At 40.6% G+C, this 21,764-nt stretch overlaps 1 protein-coding gene across 2 annotated transcripts in view; it reads right to left on the reverse strand.

Annotated features, from left to right (window-relative positions):
* The window catches only part of SS18 (synovial sarcoma translocation, chromosome 18), a 73,331-nt gene extending 62,694 nt beyond the window's left edge, over window positions 1-10,637 (reverse strand). The window contains exons 1-2 of one of the 2 annotated variants that reach the window (XM_010828939.1): window positions 10,453-10,637; window positions 7,722-7,798 (exon numbers count right to left, since the gene is read on the reverse strand). In XM_010828939.1, the coding sequence (XP_010827241.1) occupies window positions 7,722-7,798; window positions 10,453-10,521 (146 nt within the window). In that variant the 5' untranslated portion in view covers window positions 10,522-10,637. The remainder of the gene's footprint in view (window positions 1-7,721; window positions 7,799-10,452) is intronic. The other variant, XM_010828940.1, reaches the window with a different exon arrangement.
* Between the last annotated feature and the right edge of the window lie 11,127 nt (window positions 10,638-21,764).

Here is a 21,764-nt window from a genome sequence, read left to right on the forward strand (position 1 = left end):
GCAAACCCATGGACTGTAGCCCACCAGGCTCCTCCTTCCATGGGATTTTCCAGGCAAGAGTACTGGAGTGGTGTGCCATTGCCTTCTCCCTGTTAGAAAAACTAGTAAACTCTTTTTCCTGTTAGAAAAACTGGTTTCATTACTTTTTTCTTATTTAGTGGGGAACAAAACTTATTTCTCACTGAACTTGAAGGTTCTTAACTAACAAGATTATGCTTTTGTAGTTTGCTTGGTTTTTTTAAATTTATTGAGTTATAACTGATATTTATAAAGAACTTCACATATTTAATATGTACCATTTGATGTTTGGACATACATGAACACCTGTGAAAATATCACCACCGTGGAGGTAAGACATACCTAACACTTCCCAAGGTTTGTTTCCTTTTGTTACTATTTTTTTATTGTTGTTTAAAAACAAGTCTACAGGTTCTTTACGTTCCTCCTCACATATATTATATACTATGCTGCTCAATCATACGTAATATTGTTACAATGACCCTTATACAAACAAGGACCAAGAAATAATATTTTGAAGTTATTCATAATTCATAATTATGCCACTGAAATTCATCAAACAGCACTGACAGGCACCACCAGCTGGAACTACTTCATTATTCTGTAGGGATCTTAAATGGAATTTAAGGTGCAGGGTTCCACAATCTTGCCATTTTTAAAAAACCAACCAGCCATTTTTAATTAGAACATATAATGCATTTCAAAGGCTACTCCTTCAAGTTTTCCTCTTTTTCTGAGTACTGGTAAGGCTCTAATACACGTACTCAGATATGAGATTTGCTGACTGCCCTATCAAAAATAAAAATGCCAACGTTACTAAGAACTATGGCTTACTTATGACCCTTTAAGAAAACTTGTAGTCATGGTTACTGGTACTCAGTCAATCAGTACTAAAATATTTAATCTGCCACACTCTTGAGGCCCCATTTAAAAAATACTGGCAGTGAGAGTGGATCCATAAAGTGCTTGTAGGTCTAAGTATCTTCAAATACAGCACCTTTTATCAAGTACTTTAAAACATTTCCCTAACTTTCAAATCCTAATTTTTAATCTTGAAATAATCCCAAATTCAAGAATAGTATGAAGAACTCCCAAATATCTCTCTCCCACACTCCCTGTCAGCATTTTACATTTGTCTCAGACTATCTCTAAACACACAAATCAACATACATGTGCATGCAACTACACACTTTTTCCCAAAGCCATCTGAGAGTCAGTTACTGACATAATACTTATCACTCCTAATACTACATTTGTCAGTTTCCCAAAAACAAGGATATTCCCTTACATAACTACAGTACAACCATCCTAAGGAGGAAATGAATGCTGATACAATGTTAATCAAATCCACAGAACACAGTCAAATTGCTACAACCGTCCCAATAGCCAAATCTTTTTATCTAATATAAGGGGAGAGGTAAAAATGAAAAATTTTAATGGGTCTTTTGTAAGTAACTTCATCAGGTTTTCTCTCTGGTAAAACTGCATTCTTCTTACAGCACTCACCAAATAAGCTTATTCTCAATTCTTCTACAAATATTCTTCTGAGAAACTTTTTTTATTCTATAAATACTACTAATTTATCACTGAAGCAGTTTTTAATGTATATGCTTATAATTTCTAAAGCAGTATATTTTATATAAAAAAACTAAATAAACAAAGGGCAGATATAAAACATATTCAACATCTTATATTTGATGATGGTAACTGCCTAATAAATACCGACAGGTACTTCCAAATAGCCTTAATTATTAACCTATTAATTGTGAGGCAGTTCACTTCCCAAAGATTCCACTAAGAGCCACTATATCAATTACCCTGAAAAAAGTTAAATAACCACTATTGAATTTACTGATATAATTATAAAATGAATCAAAAATCATGAGATTTCATTTTGAAAAAGACATCTTTACCTAGAAGCTATGAAGATATATTTATAGGTTAATAGGAATACAATGTACAGAATAAAAGTTATCTTCATAACTAGAGATTTTAAACAAAATTCATTTATATTATGATGAACACAAGTTTTCATTTGAGAATTGTTTATAACACATTCTGAAATAGATGCAATCATCCTGAAAAAAAAAAGGGCTGATTTAAGCAAATATATGGAATCATTTAGAAAATGCTCAAACCAAACACCACAAGAGAGCAATAATATATTCTTACATGTACGTTGTCAGAATTTCAAGCGAAGAGGAGCTGGGTGTACAAGCTCCACAGAGATGCACTGACTTACATGACTGTGTGTGAATGAATGTATGTATGTAGCTAAGGAAAGAGTAATACACACAAACAGAGCTTCCCAGGTGGTTCTAGTGGTAAAGGATCCTCTTGCCAAAGAGGAGACACAATAGACATAGGTTTGATCCCTGGGTCAGGAAGATCCCTTGAAGTAGGAAATGGCAACTCACTCCAGTATTCCAGCCTGGAAAATTCCAAGGGCAGAAGAGCCTAGCGGCCTACCATCCATGGAGTTGATGTAATCAGCAAAAAATCTTTGGGTGATGAGAATATGGTGTTCATTCTCTAAATTTTATATATCCGTGTTTCCTAATTTTCTACAATATATATACTGTGTTCATAAAAATAAAGTTATTTTTTTATTTATAAAAAACTCTGCTTGAGGCAGTTATCACATCTTAAGGAACTGTTTAATTAAAATTGAACTGTCAATTCCCAAATGGTTGTCACTGACGTTTCTCTTTATTTTCCTTTCGCTTCTCCTCCTGTGAGAAACAAGAACATTTATTAACATTGAGAGGAGAGATTTTTTTTCTCTTCACTCCTAAACCAATTCTGACAACTTGAGAAATAAAGAGTACCTGGAAAACTCTAAGAATGAAATTAAATTCAAGAGAAAGAGCAGAATTTAAGATTCTACCTAAATCAATTTAGGCCCCATTTATACCAGATACATCTATGTGAGCAAATGAGGTCTATGCCAATAGGCCGAGAAAGAGGAAAATGACAGTATGCACGAAAATGCTGAGAATATAAAGAATAAGACAGGATGAACTTTTGCCAACAAGTTGGAAAAGAGGGTTTTAGATCTGAATACGTCTTATCCCCGTCACTTACTGCCAAGGCCTATAGGAAACTGAACCAACCCTACGCCCTCGGCTCTGCCTGGCATTTTAAAGTCACAGGTGTGGTGATCACTGTGTAACGTACAGGAGGATCAAATCACTATGCTGTGTACCAGGAACTAACACAGTGTTATATGTCAGTTGTGCTTCGAAAACAAACGCACAGAAAAAGAAGTTAGATTCGTGGTTACCGGGGCTTGGGGGAGGGTGGGGAATGTGGACCGGCAGCGGTGCTGGATGAAGGCAGTAAAAAGAAAAAAGCCCCAAGTGAAAACGATTATTCTCATCAGTGCCTCACAGCCGTTACTATTCCACAGCCGACTTGAGGTAGTGATCTCCTGACAACTGATGATCAGCCACAGTTAAGCTAAGGAAGTAGCTCCGCTGGTAATTTCTTAGAAGCATTTTTCACATATAAACAGGCAAGATTCATCAAAGAAAATATACGTAAAAGAAATGGCAGAGCAAAGAAAATATACGTAAAAGAAATGGCAGAGGTGACATAAAATGCAAAATGCACAAATGATTAGAAAATAAGATCCTAGCATTCAGATCTTAATTTCTGAATATTATTTTCCAAAAAAAGAACGAGGGCCTGGAGAAATGGACAATTCCAGACTGGGCCAGAAAAAAAGTACAAGATAAGCCTGGAACATTTTGCATGCAATAAAATTCTGTAAATGCTCAAAAAATAATAAGAGCTGTATCAAGAAGCCAGCTCGAAGGGCTGCCAGTGGCCAGCATTTGGGACAATTTGAAAAAGGAAATATACAGACTAACAAATTATAATCCAGAGGATACAATAAAAATCCTTAAGTCCATTCAGATATAAATCAATGAATGAATGAATGGGAGCAGAGCTTTGGAAATTTCTTCCTTACAGTAGGATTCCAAACAATGTAGAAGGAAAGACAGATTCTGTCACCTTTTGGCAACCAACACAGTAGTAACTGTTTGAGTTAAGAACTGTTGTTGTTACTGGTGTTTAGTCACTAAGTCTACTGCTGTTTAGTCACTAAGTCGTGTTCGACTTTTTTGCGACCCCATGGACTGAGGAGCTGGCAAGGATTTCCCAGACAAGAATACTGAAGTGGGTTGCCATTTCTTTCTCGAGGAGATCTTCCCAAGCCAGAGACTGAACCCGCATCTCCTGTATTGGCAGGTGGGTTCTTTACCAGAGTCACCAGGGAAGCCCCAAGAATCAATGGTGGATGTTACAATGAACATGTAGAAACAGGCTAAGAAACAGTGTTACATGTGTCTCAAGGTATCTCCCCAAAACATAGGAATTATCAAGGGGAAAATAGTAACTTTATAGTAGAAATCTTGGCAGACGTGACAGCACCGTAACAAACTGGCCAAAGTTATCATGAATGCTGGGACAGACCACGGTCACACAGCCGCCGCGGACGCACCGAGAAGACGGCAGAAGTATGTGAGCATGGGTCTCATCGAGGACGAACGGCAGGCAAGCTCCACAGTGAGGGACACACCACACAGCTGGCCTGTACTTTTCAACAGTGTAAACATCATGAAAGAGAACAGATAAACTGAAGGACAGGTCCAGATGAGAGTATTCTGAGACCAACCTAAACACAGCATCTGCTCCTGTACCAGACTGTGGACCTGAGCAAATACACTAACGGGAAAACTGGTAAAATTTCTAAGAAGTCTGAAACTAGACAACAGTATTGAATCTTGATTTGAACAATTAGACTCTTAAGAAGTTGTGCCTGTTTTTATGAAATATGTTATGAAATACACAAAGATATTATAAAAGTAAGAGAAAATCATGTCTGTAACTTTTTCTCAAATGTTTCAGAAAAACCATGTAGGGAAGAAATTAATGACATAGCAAGGTTGCTAATACATTAACATTTGAGGAATTTCAGGGAAGGACACAGGAATTTCTTCTACTATCTTTGAAATGTTTTTTTGTAAGAGTGAAAATATTTTAAAATAAAAAATTTTAGGAAGAAATACCACTCTTCACCAATCTATGTAAAAAAAGTTTTAAGACGGCCACTATCCACTGCTGGCAGACATGGTTGGAAACTAGGTCTCTCAAACCTAGTTGGAGGAAGGCAAACCAGTACAATACAATCGAGTAATCTGGAGATTCAGCACAGTTTTTGACCCAGCCATTACTTTTATAAAACTTTAACCTATTGAAAACAAAATGTCTGAATGTGTTTATATAAATATGAACACATATTTGTAAATGCACAGAAAAATGTTTGGAAAGACAGAACTAAACCACCGTTAAGTAGTTACCTCTATGGAGAATAGAGATAAGAGTGAGAAATAATTACCTCTATGGAGAATACAGATAAGAATGAGAAATAAGAAGTGTATGCCGATGGCCGATTCATATTGATATATGGCAAAAAACATCACAATACTGTAATTACTTTCCAATTAAAATAAATAAAAATTTTTACAAAGTTTCATCTCTACAAACTTTTATGCTTTATGATTTTAATTCAAAAATAATTTTAAGCAAAGGGGAAAGAGTCATGGAGAAGTCATGAAGGACTCAAAATTAGGAAAGGGGTTAATCAGATAATGGCCAAGAGACCGGCACAGAATGAAAGCCGTGCAGAGCCAGAGTTGCTGAAAAACACCTTTCTGAGAGCAGACCAGTGAGATCTTCAGGAAATAGATGAATACCAAAACAACAGTGGGAGAAAAGTATTTACAACTGAATTGTCCAATGTGGTAGCCACTGCTGCTGCTACTGCCGCTAAGTTGCTTCAGTCGTGTCCGACTCTGTGCGACCCCACAGACAACAGCCCACCAGGCTCCCCCGTCCCTGAGATTCTCCAGGCAAGAACGCTGGAGTGGGTTGCCATTTCCTTCTCCAATGCATGAAAGTGAAAAGTGAAAGTGAAGTCGCTCGGTGGAGTCGGACTCTTAGCGACCCCATGGACTGCAGCCCACCAGGCTCCTCCATCCATGGGATTTTCCAGGCAAGAGTGATAAGAGTGGGGTACCATTGCCTTCTCCATCAGTAGCCACTAGACACACTGAACTTGAGGCTAGTACAAGATGATGTTAGTAGAATCAGATGCACAGTGGATTTCAAAGACTTGGTATGAAACAAAAGAACATAAATTAACTGATTAATATTTTTATACTGGTTATATATTGAAGTGATATTTTAGAAACAATGAGTTAAGTAAGATATTATTAAAAATAATTTCACCTGTTTCTTTTTACTTGTATAATGTGCCTACTGGTAGCTGAGATGGTAAAGAATCTGCCTGCAATGCAAGAGACCCAGGTTAATCCCTGGGTCAGGAAGATCCCCTGGAGAAGGGAATAGCTAACTACTCCCATATTTTTGCCTGGAGAATCCCTTGGACAGAGGACCCTGTGGGGTACATTCCATGGGGTGGCAAAGAGTCAGACACGACTGAGTGACTAACACACACACAAAAGCAAATGTAGAATGACTTATGTGGCTTGCAATGTATTTCTGCTGACAGTACTGTTCTAAAGATTTTTGATAAAATATTCAATTTGTTCCACTCTATCAGACCCTACTAGATATAGGGTACTGTTTATTTCAGACACATCATTACTTTAAAATAAGAAGTTCAGTTCTTACGAGTGATAATCAATTCTCTATTTATTAGATGTAAACTTTACATTCTCAACCACGTACAGTTGACCTTTACACAAAAGGGATGAAGACACTGAGCCACCTGCAGTTGAAAATCCAAGTATAACCGTACAGCTTGCCCTCAGTGGTTTTGCATCATGTATTCAACCAACCACAGATCATATAGCACTGCAGTACATCTACACTGAAAAAAAAATCCATGTAAGCACACTTGTGTAGTTTAAACCTAAGCTGTTCAAGAGTCAACAGAATACGCACCTAACTATGAATGTGAAGATCTAACTGTTCCAAAAATCAGACTATAGAAATTTGAACACAGAATTGTTATAGAATTTATAACACAGGATAAGAAGTGTAAGGAAAAAAATGATATATCCTCCAGCACAAGTAACAAATTTTTCTTTTACAAAAATCAAGAAAAGTCACACAAAAAAATTTCACACAAATGTGCACAGCATCACTCATCATAGTCAAGAACTGGAAACAATCCAAATGTTCATCACTGATAGATAAATAAAATGTGGTAGAGCCATGGAAGATTATTTAGCAATAAAAAGGAAGGAAATACTGATATAAGCTTCAACATGGATGAATCCTGAAAACACGATGCTAAAAGAAAGCAGTCAAAAAAGATCACGTACTGAATGAATTCATTTGTATGAAGTGTCCACAATAAGCAAATCTACACAGACAGAAAGCAAATTAGTGGTTATCAGCGGGTGTGTCATTAGGAGGTGAGAATGGGGAGTGACTGCTAATCACAGGGTTTCTTTCGGGACTGTTGAAAATGTTTTAAAACTGATCAAAGCGATAATAGTACAACTCTATGAATATACTAAAAATCACTGAATTGTACACTTTAAAACAGGTGAATTATATGGTATGTAAGTTATATCTCAATAAAGCTATTCCTAAAAAGAAAGAAAAGTTAAAAAACTAACCAACACAGAAAAAGAAATACCAAAAAACTTTCATATCAATCTTACTGAGAACACTCTGAGGTCTTTCCTTTATTCTGATAGTCCATTATACACTGAATAAGATGGTTATTTTCATCCAGCATCTGAAATAAAAGTAAAAAAAGTTTATTGTAAATCTCATGCATCAAGTAAAATAAAAAATTAAGATTTCTAGAAAAGTTTATACAGGAACTGAATCCACAGGTCTTTTTTATACCTACAATATAGCTCTGCACAAAAGATCTTATTTTATATCTTTGGGATGTTATGTTTAATCAACAATTTTTAATTTTTTTTTTTAACCACTGCCACCCAGCTTGTGGGATCTTAGTTTCCAATCAGGGATTGAACCTGTGCCCCCTACAGTGGAAGCTAATCTGTCCTAATCGTGAATGAAGTAAACTGATGAAAACTTCAGCACAGGAGGCTTAAGGAGATAGCTGGTTAGCTTCCAAGTTTTATGTTGTTGTCTGACTCTTTGAGACCCCATGGACTGCAGCACACCAAGCTTCCCTGTCCTTCACCCTCTCCCAGAGCTTGCTCAAAAGTCCATGATACCATCCAACCATCTCTCCCTCTGTTGCCTCCTTCTCCTCCTGCCCTCAATCTTTTCCAGCATCAGGATCTTATCCAAGTTTTATGCAGCATGGTTTTGTGACTTTCCAAATATGCAATAATTAATGCCAGTAATTTCTAGGTAAGTACTATAATATTAACCACAGACCCTATGAGCCAACCTTATAATTGTCCTAAAAGTTTAAAAACAAGCATATATTTATCATACTATGAAAACAATTCAAAGCAAAACTGGCTTTAAGGGTTAAATAGTGCATCTAAGCAGAGTGGTTCTGAGGAAAAAGCACTGATGTAGCAATTAAAAGGCCAGTTTTACTGTGATGCTATCCTGAGCAAACCACTCAAGATGTCAAAGCTCAGATTTATCAAGGGACAGGAGTAGATGTTCCTCCTCCAACCGCCCCCACCCTTCCAGGATTTCAAAGCTTTAATATCACAACCACTCTTTCTCAATTTAGTTAATGTAATTCTTTTAATTAAACACGAAGATCCATTTAAAAGTGTGACCTCTTTTTTGCATATGAATCAGTCTTTACTTGGTGGAGAAAAAAAAAAAACATTAACATGCCCTTCAAAAGAAACAAATGCAGTTTTCTTCTTATATCTACTCATCAGATGCCAAAAAATTTGTCTTTAGAATGTGTTTTAATACAACCTCCAATCTAACGATTTCACAACCTATCTTCTCAGTAGATTCCACAGCTTAACAATCTTCACCATTAGAACGTCTGGGTTTGTCTCGTATCTAACGTCATTCCCTCACGCTAGCAGGCACTTAATGTGGGATCCTTTTTCTCTCCTGAGCTGAGGATGAACACTTTAACTGATCAGCATCTCTTGAGTTAGTCACCCACGATAAATTATCTTAAGATGTAAGTAAGAAAAACTCTTTATAGGAAATACAAACTCAGAACTTTTCTACAGTCCAAAAAGTGAAGCCTTCCAGAAACACGTTTTGAGTACGTGTACTCGGAGCTGTCTGCCAGGCCGCAGACTTCGCCCAGCACGCTATACAAAAAGCACTGCATTTCCAGGCAATGCCAAGCCTGTCTCTTCATAAATAAAGCAACAGTTGGGCAAATGTCAAACGCCACACTGTAAAGAGCCTGAGAGTCAACAGAAGCCTATTAACATAAACTACTAGGCATATGATGGTGGTGTCTTGAGTGGTCTTAAAAGTTGACTGTATTTTTACACTTTCATCTTTGTTCCGGTGCATAAAACAAAACCGAACTATTTAGGGTAAACTGCAAAATTTAGCAAGTAACTTTTCAAACTCTGGTTCACTAAAATTCAGAATGCTGCCGTGCTCAAAGGCAACAAGGGGCAGAAAACAATAAAGAAACCTTTGTGTCCCCAACTGGCAAGTAACCGCGGCCACAGCGCAGCTCCCCGCGTGTGTATCACGTCTTCTGAAACTGATCACGAGGCTCAGTCTGTCTCCACCACTCGACCCTAAGCTCCCTGAAGGCAGGCAGGGATCCTGCTCACCACCGCAGCCTCGGCGCCTACGCTTGGCGCTGCAGCTGTAAATGGGACGGGGGTGGACCCAGAGGGAGAAGCGGGTCCGAGAGAACCCCGAAGTCTACAGGGTGCTCCCTCGTCCGCCTCGGAGCCTCGGCCGAGGTTTCCCGCAGCATCCCCCAAGTTCTGCTGTGAGCTCCCCAACTCGGCCGGAGTTTGCGGCCGAGCGCCGAGAGCGAGCAGCGCTCCTACTTCTTCCTAGGCCCACTCCCGGGACCCGCGGTGGGGTCGACCCGGGGCGGCCGCCGCACCGCGCGGGGCGGGGCGACGCCAAAGTAACTCCGGAGCGACGCGCGGACCGCAGGGGGCGCGGGCCTCGGAAAACAGCCCTGCCCCGCGCGGCCACCGCCGCCGGGCGCACGCGCCCCGCCGCGCGAACGCCGCCCCATCCCCAGAGAAATCGGGCGGCGGTTACTCGAGCTTTTGTGCCGGTAGGAAGAAGCCCGAAGGGGCGCGCAGGGCTCCGCGAGGGGAGCAGTTCGCCCCTTCCGCCACCCACTCGGGCGCAGCCCCACGGCTCAGGTTCCCACACCCGCCCGCCCGCCCAGCAGGCCCGCCTCCGCCCCCGGCGCGGCCGACAAGCCCGGCCCGAGCCCAACCCCCGGGCTCCTCCTCAACGCGGGCCAGGCCTGGCATCCCCGACGCCGCGCGGCTTCACCTTCTGAATCGCGGCGGGAGTGATCTCCCCCTTGCCGCGCTGCCTCGGGGCCGCGAACGCCACGGACATGTTGCCGCCGTCACCACTACGGGCAAGTCCCGAGCGCTCCGGGTGAACGGCAAACTGGGGGAGAGACGCCGGCCTCTCGGGCCGAACCACGTCGGGCTCGCGGGGAGGGGGGATGCTCCGGCGCCCGACGGGCAGCCGGCCGGCCCCGCCTGCGGGCGAAGCTCGGGCGCGAACTAGTCCGGTTTCTGCAGGGTACCTGGGAGCCGCGGCCCCGGCAGAACGTCCCTGTTCTCGGTCGCCTTCCGGTTCCTCCGCCTGTCCTTCCCAGCCACCCCCGGCCCTCTGAGCTCGTGGTAGGGCCGCGCCCCAGCCCTCCCTCCGCTTCAGCGATTCAGGAAATGGTCCCGCCGCCCGCGGGAGAGGGAGCGGCTAGGGCAGCCCCTGTCACAGGAAATGCGAGCGCCCGAGCCGGCCCGCCCTCTTCGCGCGGGGCCACTTGCCCCTCTCTCCGCGCGCCCGGGTGTCCCTCGGCGGCGTTTCGGCGCTCCGCTCTATAGCTCGAGCAGTTTTGCCAACTTCATCCTCACCCCCTCCTGGGTAGAAGTGGCCGCCCCGAGCTGTGCGGGTACCCGGAGAGGGGAGGAGGAAGGTCAGAACCCGAGAGTTTCGTGCGCACCCGTGGAGCATCTACTGAGACGGGGCAGGGGTGGCCGGACTAGGGGAGCGCCGATTCGCTGGTTTGAATGGCTCGGCTACGCCCCCGAAGTGCGCACCTCCGAGCCCACGGTCTCGTGCGCACACATAGCCCTGCCGAACAATTAGAAAGTAAGCGCGACCCAAAATCGGGAAACGAAGGCTATGTCCTGTACTTCGGGGGCAGTCGGCCAACTTGGCTGCAGCGCCCAGAGTTCGCCTCTTAGGATAAACCCTTGACGGAAATGTGGGTCAGTTTCATCTGACTTGCATCTTTGGAATTAGGTTTTGAAATAGGGCACCCTCGCGCTTTTCTTTTGCAATTATGTATTTACTGGCTTGCTTGTACATTAGGCCCAAGCTAATCAGTGTGAGGGGAAAAGCCAAAAGTTTTCAAATTGTGGAAGGGACATGGGCAAAGGTCCGTAATATGTTGGTGCAGGGTTTATTAATACACAGTAAAATTAGACTTTCATGTAACACGAAGGAAAAGTTTATATAAAAATGTCACCCAACATTAATGAGGCTCAAAAATCAATCCCTCGGTTAATATATAAAATAAACCGGGGGGGGGGGAAGGGAAAATTTCCTTATTTGAAAATATAAGTTTCAAATAAATGCTCTTCACAAAAAGGTCATGAGTTTCATTCATTCAGCAAATTTGGGTTCTTTTTATGTGCTCGCTTTTATTCTAGGCACCTGGGATACAGCTGTGAACAAGATGGACCGAGTACCTGTTCTCAAGGAACTTAAACTCTGATAGGGTTCAGAGACCAGAAACAAGTAAACAAATAGGTACATATGTAAAGTACTTAGGAAGGCAAGCAAACTGGGGACTGAGAGAGACTGACAGAGGCACTCAGGTGGTTGTGATGGGAAGTCCCCTTGGTTATATTTAACCTGAGACCTAAAGGATGAAGACACTCAAGACATCCTCAGAATAAAAGTAAGATGATTTGTACTTCTGCAAATAGTAGTTTCTTTCAGGAATTGTCTTTCACTACTCTCAGCGTTGACAAGTAAACTTGGACATAATGCAAACACATCAATTTGGAAAACCTATTGAATTCAGAACAGAAACTAAGTCTTATCCAAAAGCCTGGCTTCCATGGTGGTGTGTTGATGTTTACACAAATGTGCCTTAGTAGTTGAGAATATCTCAGTAAGAGAAATGAAACTCTTACTGCTCCACTTCCATCTGCTAGGGAGATAGCATGGAAATTGTAAAAGAATGACATGAACCAGTAGCAACACTGTCTGAATTCCAAAACCCCGGGGCGGGGGGGAGGGGTAGGGGGCGGTGCCAAGGTAGTACCCAGAGACAGGTAACTCTTTTGTCTAAATTACAGCTTCCCAGCAGTAGGTAAGGAAAGAGATAACAGCTCTGCTTAAGTTGTTTATTCCTTCAAAGTAGCAGGGCAGGGCCTAGGGCACCCACTACCTCTAGACATGGATAAGCACAGTTTTCTCTGATGCCAAGGGCTTCCCAGGTGGCGAGTGGAAAAGAATCTGCCTGCCAGTGCAAGAGACACCAGAGGCATGAGTTCAATCCCTGGGTCAAGAAGATCTCCTGGAGTAGGAAATGGCTACCCACTCCAGTATTCTCACCTGCAAAATTCCAAGGACAGAGGAGCCTGGTGCTCTGTTGTCCCAGGGGTTGCAAACTTGGACGCCACTGAGCATGCACACATATATGCCAAAAAGATACCGGTTTTTTCTGTGTCCATCCCATGAAATCAGAGGGCAAGCACGGTGTAATGGTTCATCCAAAGATACAAATGATCTCCCTGAAGAATTCACTTTTTTAAAGGGGCCCTATCTTACTCCTGGGCTTCCCAGGTGGCGCTAGTGGTAAAGAATCTGCCAGTTGTAAGTTGTAAGAATGTAAATGTAAATGCAAGTTGTAAGAAACACCGGTTCTATCCCTGGGTTGGGAAGATCCCCTGGAGAAGGAAATGACAACCCACTCCAGTATTCTTGCCTGGGAAATCCCATGGACAGAGGAGCAAGGCGGTCTACAGTCCACAGGGTCGCAAGAGAGGGACACAACTTAGCAAACAGATACTTACAACAATCTTACTTTTAAGCTTTCAGTATAAATCCAATCAATCAGCTTGACCTGGACAAGTAAAAAATTCAGCAAGTGGTAAGGAAGACTGTAACCTGGAGGAACTCTCTGGGAATTTTGGAGTCTTTGTACCTATAAGATCCCTGAGTTAGGGAAAAGATAGAAGCATCTAGTCCCATTTTACCATTAGTTTAGAGAGAGGAATCCCAGGGTAACTACAAAGTGATAGCAGGACTGGAAGGGAAAAGAATAAAGAGTCCCCAGCATTTAGATAAGGAGAAAACAGAGAATGAATATGGGTAGTTGGCCCAAGTTTGAGAAATGACTCGGAACTTAAAAATGAGCTACGCAGGCAGCCGTCTCCCCAACTAAAAAACTCCGTCCCATTATTTAAACTGCTCTTGGATTGAGACATCTGAAAAAGGAATTCAGTCCCATAACAAAGAGGTGAGAGGTTTTTGCGAATATACAATAGCTCAGAATAAGTAAAATTATCCACATGAACAATTAATTGATCTTGATTATTCACACTAATGAATGTAGATACACTTTTCAAAAATAGTAATGAGGAAATTATCTGTGCTTGATTTTCAAATATGCTTAAATTCTCTATTTGTTTTACATGAATTTGTATTCCTAAATGTATTTAACTGAACCGACTGAATCAAGTGCTATAGGAATATGTTCAATATTTTATAAAACTATAAAATCATGGCATTAAAATTATCTTAATCCACACAAAATACATCATGAATTTTCAGATAATTGAGATTACTTTCATACAAGTATTTCTTTAGTACTTACTGTTTCATAATTAGTAGACTCTCTGTACTACCAAATTAGCTGGTATTTTACACCCCTGTGCTGCCATCAATTCATATAATACATTGGGAACGCACAGACCAAGCCTGTCTGCTTATAATTGGGCTCAGAGCAAAACCCCTCAGGTAATATCTTTCAAAATATTTCTGCTCACTGTCACCATGGCATTTGATGAGTCATTTTGAGTTGTGGCTTCCACAGCTTTCAAGACTATAAGGAGAACAGTAGACATCTATATATAAAATCATTATTCTAGGCAAGAACAAATCACCTTTCCCAATCCTTCGTAAAAGACTTTATTTTCAATACTCCAGAAGATTTCATTCAAAGTAGACTATAACTTAACCTCTCTGGCACATTTCCATTTGTTCTAATACTATCAAATACTGAATGAATTAAGGAGGAGCTGAATCAATTATGTTTGGGGGTTTAATGTTATTAGAAAGCATTGCTTCAAAAAACTAGTTTCTTTGTGAAGCTCTGTGCAGCTGTAACTAGCTCACTGTGATGAATGCAGAAGTTTGGAGTTCCGAGTTCTTCCACCTATGCCATGATACTGGACAGGACACTCTTTATCTCATTCACCTTTTGCCACCCTATCTAAAAGACTATGAGGAATAATAAGGTATTTAATTATTTAGTTAGTATTTATTATGCACAGCCACCATGCTGAGTGATTCTTTAAGATGTCGTCAATCTTAACTGGTAAAATATGCAAAAAAAAATGTGATATTGTAATTACTAAATAAGGATAAGATTTGTACTTAATAATCTAATAAGGAGAGAAATACATACTTCAAGACCAGAAATGGTCCAAAATACTTGACAGTGCAGCCTCCTAAGATATTTTATAACTTAGAGATCATATTTTTTCCTCTTGAACATGTTTCCTGACCTTGAAAATGATGTGCAGTTACTTTACCTTTAGTAAAAGAATATAATAACTGTCCTTGAACTACTTCACAATTTATGGAGAGGATGATGACATACTAATTTCCCTATGAATTGTTAACTAAGTTCCCTATGAATGGATGCAATAGGCACTGTAATTTCATCCTCACAAAGATGACTACTTCCCAATCCTCAGAACCTGTGAATATGATAACTTACTTGAAAACATGGTATTAAGGTTCCAGTTGGAATTGAGGTGGTTAATCAGCTGACCTTAAAATGCAAAGATGAACCTGGATTATTTGGTTGAAAGTTAAAGTCTCTCCATCTGTCCAACTCTTTGCAACCCCACAGACTATACAGTCCATGGAATTCTCCAGGCCAGAATACTGGAGTGGGTAGCCTTTCCCACTGGGAAGATCCCCTGGGAAGATCCTCCAGGGGATCTTCCCAACCCAGGGATCGAACCCAGATCTCCCGCACTGCAAGCAGATTCTTTACCAGCTGAGCCACCAGGGACGCCCTTATTTGAGTGAGCCTAAGTGCGGCAATAGCACCCTACTCCAGTACTCTTGCCTGGCAAATCCCATGGACAGAGGAGCCTGGTAGGCTGCAGTCCATGGGGTCGCTAGGAGTCGGACACGACTGAGTGACTTCACTTTCACTTTTCACTTTCATGCATTGGAGAAGGAAATGGCAACCCACTCCAGTGTTCTTGCCTGGAGAATCCCAGGGACAGGGGGAGCCTGGTGGGCTGCCGTCTATGGGGTCACACAGAGTCAGACACTACTGAAGTGACTTAGCAGCAGCAGGTTCATCCACCTCATTAGAACTGACTCAAACGTGTTCCTTTTTATGGGTGAGTAATATTCTATTGTGTATATGTACCATAACTTCTTTATCCATTCATCTGTCGATGGACATCTAGGTTGCTTCCATGTTCTAGCTATTGTAAATAGTGCTGCAATGAACAATGGGATAGCATGTGTCTTTTTCTATTTTGGTTTCCTCAGGGTATATGCCTAGGAGTGAGATTGCTGGGTCATATTGTGGCTTTATTCCTAGTTTTTTAAGGTTTTTATCTTATTTTATATAATTTTATTTTTTATATTTATTTTATTCCTAGTTTTCCATGTTCTTTATGGTATCTTTTGAATGTGGGTGGCCTCCAGATGCTGAAAAGGCAAGGAAGGAGATTCTCCCCAAGAGCTTCCAGAAGACATAAAACCATACTAACACTTAATTATAGCCCAGAGAGGCCCATTTTGGGTATCTGACCTCTAAAACTGTAAAGTCATAAATTTGTGTTGTTTTAAGCTGTTCAGTTAGGGATAATTTGTTCACGCATCTATAGGAAATTTCTCTAACATTCATGGTTGAATTATGCAATGTGCACTAAAATATGGATGTTATTCAATATGTTACAAACTGCTGTCCTAATTATATACTAAGCTAACCTAATCACACTTATTATATATTTTCTTTTGAAGAAAATATTATAGTGCAGTCCTATAGACACTGTAGTTTCAGCCTTCTGGACTCCAGAATTGTGAGAGAATACATTTCTGTTATTTTAAGCCACCAGATTTGTGGTAATTTATTACAGCAGCCATAGGAAAACTAATACAGATGCCAAGATAATTCAGTGGAGGGAAGACTATTTTGCAACAATTCATGTTTTAAAAAATGAACTTTGACCCTTTCCTCACATAGGCACAAAAATTAACTTGAAATATACTGTAGACCTAATGTAGAAAGTAAAACTATAAAATTCTGAAACAAAAAATTGGATAAAATCTTCATGACCTTGAGTTAATATTTCTTAGATATAACAAATATCAAGAAGCATCCAAGAACGATTGCTAAAGTGGATTTCAATTAAATTTAAAAGTCTCTTCAATCCTCTTCAAAGGATTATAAGAAAGTAAAAATGCAAGCTATACTCCAGGTGAAAATGTATGAAAACAGAGAATTTGTATCTAGAATATTTAAAGAACACTTGCTGCTGCTAAGTCACTTCAGTTGTGTCCAACTCTGTGCGACCTCATCAGTAAAAACACAAACAACTCTTAACAAAAATGGACAAAAGATTTAAAGATACTTACAACAATGATGTGGGAGCGGCCAATACATAATGCAGGTTTACTGTGATAGTTTCTTAAAGATGGTTGAAACTTACAGATTCTTACCAATGTATTTTTATTACTCTTGTTGTTGTTGTTGTTTAGTCACTCAGTCGTGTCTGACTCTTAGTGACCCCACAGACTGCAGCACACCAGGCTTCCCTGTCTTTCACTTTCTCCCAGAGCTTGCTCAAACTTATGTCCATTGAGTCGGTCATGCTCTCCATCCAACCATCTCGTCCTCTGTTGTCCCCTTCTCCTCTTGCCTTCAATCTTTCTCAGCATCAGGGTCTTTTCCTATGAGTCAGTTCTTCGCATCAGGTGGCCAAAGTATTGCAGCTTCAGCATCAGTCCCTCCAGTGAATATTTAGGGCTGATTTCCTTTAGGATTGACTAGTTTGATCTCCTTGTAGACCAAGAGACTCTCGAGAGTTCTCCAGCACCACCGTTTGAAATCATCAGTTCTTCTGCAATCAGCCTTCTTTACGGTCCAACTCTCACATCCATACATGACTACTGGAAAAACCGTAGCTTTGACTGTACAGACCTTTGTCGGCAAAGTAATGTCTCTGCTTTTTAATACACTAAGTTGGTCATAGTGTTTCCTCTAAGCAAGCATTTTTTGTTTCATGGCTGCAGTCACCGTCTGCAGTAATTTTGAAGGCAAGTTTGTTATTATTCCAACTCTATTACATTAAAATCCATTGGTCTATGTAGTCTTTTATTTATACATAATTGTGTGTCTTGCTTTGGTCATTGGAAAATACTTGTTCACTGAATTATGTATAAATTCCAAATTCAGTACTACGTAAAAAATTAGACTTTTTCATTGCCACTAGTCTCATCAGTAAAAGTTTATTTTTTTTGCCATTTAAGATTTTAATTTAAAAATATTTTACATATACATTTTTCTATTCTTCTTCAATTTTTTTTCCTAAATGGGTTATTATAGAATACAGAGCAAAGTTTTAATTTATGGGGAAGTTGTCCAGTTTATGGTGATATATGCAGGTCTTCCAAAAATTCTAATTTTTGCTTAAATGCTTGAATTTTATCTTTTGAAACACACACTATCTGGTTTTGGGGGGGTTGTTTTGGCCTTGCAGTGGGGATTGTAGGATCTTCGTTCCCCAACTGGGGACTGAACCTGCCCTAAGCAGGGAAAGCACAGAGTCCTAACCACTGGCATGAGTACCTGCTCAGTTGCTCAGCTGTGTTTGATTCTTTGCCACACCATGGACTGTAGCCCACCGGGCTCCAATGTCCATGGGATTTTCCAAGCAAGAATACTGGAGCGGGTTGCCATTTCCTTCCCGACACAGGGATGAACCTGTCTCCTGCATCTCCTGCACTGGCAGGTGGATTCTTTATCACTGAGCCACCTGGGAAGCCCTCTAACCACAGGACCACCAGGTAACTCCCTATATGTTGTTCTTTTGAAATGACAGGTTAATGTCATTCAAGAAATGTTTGCCCAAATATCTAACTCTGAAAAACCACAGTATGTCAATCATTCTTTCAAGAATAAATGATGTTCCATAAGAAAGGGGGTGGTTTAGCAAACAACTCAAATATTTTAAAAAATGCTTTTTCTCAAGCTAACATCTTAATTTGAAGGCAGAAGAGGTGTTCTATGTGTACTGCCCCTTATCTCATTCTGAATATTAAAACGGCAGGTACTCAAGAGAGATTTAATAAAATTCATAATTAAGTGCTTATTCAATAACATTCTAAAATGAATTTGGCATTTCTTCCCACAGGTGCTCAGTGGTAAAGAGTATAATGTTTACTAGTACAATTTTGTATTACTGCCTTGATTTATTCTACAACTCTAGCAATTTTACCCATTTCTTTGCATTGTCAGTGTAAATATCCATACAGTGAAAGGGCAAATACAGTTTTTTAAAAAAATTTTTATTGGAGTATAATTGATTTACAATGTTGTGGGACAAACACCATTTCAGTGTTATCACTATAGACTTGACATTGTGAATCCCTTGAAAGGTTTTTGGGTTCCTCCAAGATCTCTGAACTCCAGTTTGAGAAACATTGCTTTATTCCAGTAGGACCAATATGATTCAAAGCTTGGTATTAGTCCCTGTGAGAACAGGTCTATTTTTGTTTCACTCTTACTTCGGGTTGTGGCCCTCTGAATCCCAACAAAAGCCTAGATGTTTTTCATTACCTCTGTACTCTGAAAGGCTTTGAACTCCAATTTTTGTTTATCAAAGGTCTCCTTTGCTTCTAATCTAGGAATAGGCAGATACCTTAAGAAGAAGATGCTAGGCTTACTCTCTACGAGTTTTCCTTCTCTTCTGAATCCTGGCACCACAAACCCTAGGTGGAGTTAGCAAGCATGCATATATTTGTTAATATTTTGTCCAATATTTCTGATTGTTCAGTAAGATATTTGGCTCAAACCATCAAGATGTCATTGTTGGAAACCTCTAGGCATTAAACTATAAAGTTTAATGTTGCTTTTATTGTTTAAGTATAAATTATGTTTGCTGTGGCTGAGCCACTTCCCTGGTGGCTCAGATGGTAAAGCATCTTGCTTACAATGTGGGAGACCTGGGTTCGATCCCTAGGTCAGGAAGATCCTCTGGAGAAGGAAATGGCAACCCACTCCAGTACTCTTGCCTGGAAAATCCCATGGACAGAGAAGCGTGGTGGGCTACAGTCCATGGGGTTGCAAAGAGTTGGACATGACTGAGCGACTTCACTTTCACTTTATGTTTGCTGTAAAAAATTTAAAATAATACATACATATACATACAGTTTGGAACAATATCTTCTCTTTTATTACCATGTCTCCCCATTCTCCTTCCAATCCTTGGCCTTTTGCAAAGAAAACCATTTGGTTGACAAGGTGTATATTCTTTCACTCTTTTTTCTGTAGATTTAGAAATACATATGTATACACATGTACATTTAAAAATATATAAATGAGCTCATGCTAAATTTTTACACTTCCTAATTTTTCTCTGACAGAAAAATCTTAACTTTTTACTTAACTTAATGATTAATAACAATGGTTATCATTTTTCAAGTGCTTATCTGTGTTAGGTAAAGTGGACTGGTATTCCCATCTCTTTAAGAATTTTCCAGTTTGTTGTGATCCACACAGCCAAAGGTTTGGGTGTAGTCAATAAAGCAGAAGTAGATTTTTTTTTCTGAAACTGTTTTGATTTTTGGATGATCCAATGGATGTTGGCAATTGGATCTCTGGTTCCTCTGCCTTTTCTAAATCCAGCTTGAACATCTGGAAGTTCATGGTTCACATACTGTTGAAGCCTAGCTTGGAAGATTTTGAGCATTACTTTGCTAGCGTGTGAGGTGAGTGCAATTGTGAGGTAGTTTGAACATTCTTTGCATCACCCTTCTTTGGGATTGGAATGAAAACTGAACTTTTCCAGTCCTGTGGCCACTGCTGAGTTTTCCAAATTTGCTGGCGTATTGAGTGCAGCACGTTCACCTCATCATCTTTTAGGATCTGAAATAGCTCAACTAGAACTCCATCACCTCACTAGCTTTGTTCATAGTGATGCTTCCTAAGGCCCACTTGACTTCACATTCCAGGATGTCTGGCTCTAGGTGAGTGATCACACCATCATGGTTATCTGGGTCATGAAGATCTTTTTTGTATAGTTCTTCTGTGTATTCTTGCCACTTCTTCTTAATATCTTCTGCTTCTGTTGCTGCTGCTGCTAAGTCGCTTCAGTCGTGTCCGACTCTGTGCGACCCAATAGACTGCAGCCCACCAGGCTCCCCAGTCCCTGGGATTCTCCAGGCAAGAACACTGGAGTAGGTTGCCATTTCCTTCTCCAATGCATGAAAAGTGAAAAGTGAACGTGACGTCGCTCAGTTATGTCCGATTCTTAGCGACTCCATGGACTGCAGCCCACCAGGCTCCTCCATTCATGGGATTTTCCAGGCAAGAGTACTGGAGTGGGGTGCCATTGCCTTCTCCGCTGCTTCTGTTAGGTCCATACAATTTCTGTCCTTTATTGAGCCTATCTTCGCATGAAATGTTCCCTTGGTATCTCTAATTTTCTTGAAGAGATCTCTAGTCTTTCCCATTCTATTGTTTTCCTCTATTTCTTTGCATTGATCACCAAGGAAGGATTTCTTATCTCTCCTTGCTATTCTTTGGAACTCTGCATTCAAATGGGTATATCTTTCCTTTTCTCCTTTGCCTTTAGTTTCTCTTCTTTTCTCAGCTATTTGTAAAGCCTCCTCAGACAATTTTGCCTTTTTGCATTTCTTTTTCTTGGGGATGATCTTGATCACTGCCTCCTGTACAATGTCACAAACCTCCATCCATAGTTCTTCAGGCACTCTATCAGATCTAAACCCTTGAATCTATTTGTCACTTCCACTGTAAGGGATTTGATTTAGATCATACCTGAATGGTCTAGTGGTTTTCTCTACTTTCTTCAATTTAAGTCTGAATTCCCCAATAAGGTGTTCATGATTTGAGCCACAGTCAGCTCCTGGTCTTGTTTTTGCTAACTGTGGAAAATTCTTAAAGATATGGGAATACCAGACCACCTTACCTGCATCCTGAGAAATCTGTATGCAGGTCAAGAACTGAATATGGAGCAAAAGACTGGTTCCAAATCAGGAAAGGAGTACATCAAGGCTGTATATTATCACCCTGCTTATTTAACTGATATGCAGAGTACATCATGAGAAATGCCAGGCTG

The sequence above is a fragment of the Bison bison genome, unplaced genomic scaffold (genome assembly GCF_000754665.1).
Source record: "Bison bison bison isolate TAMUID 2011002044 unplaced genomic scaffold, Bison_UMD1.0 scf7180017864498, whole genome shotgun sequence".
Taxonomy (NCBI): domain Eukaryota; kingdom Metazoa; phylum Chordata; class Mammalia; order Artiodactyla; family Bovidae; genus Bison; species Bison bison.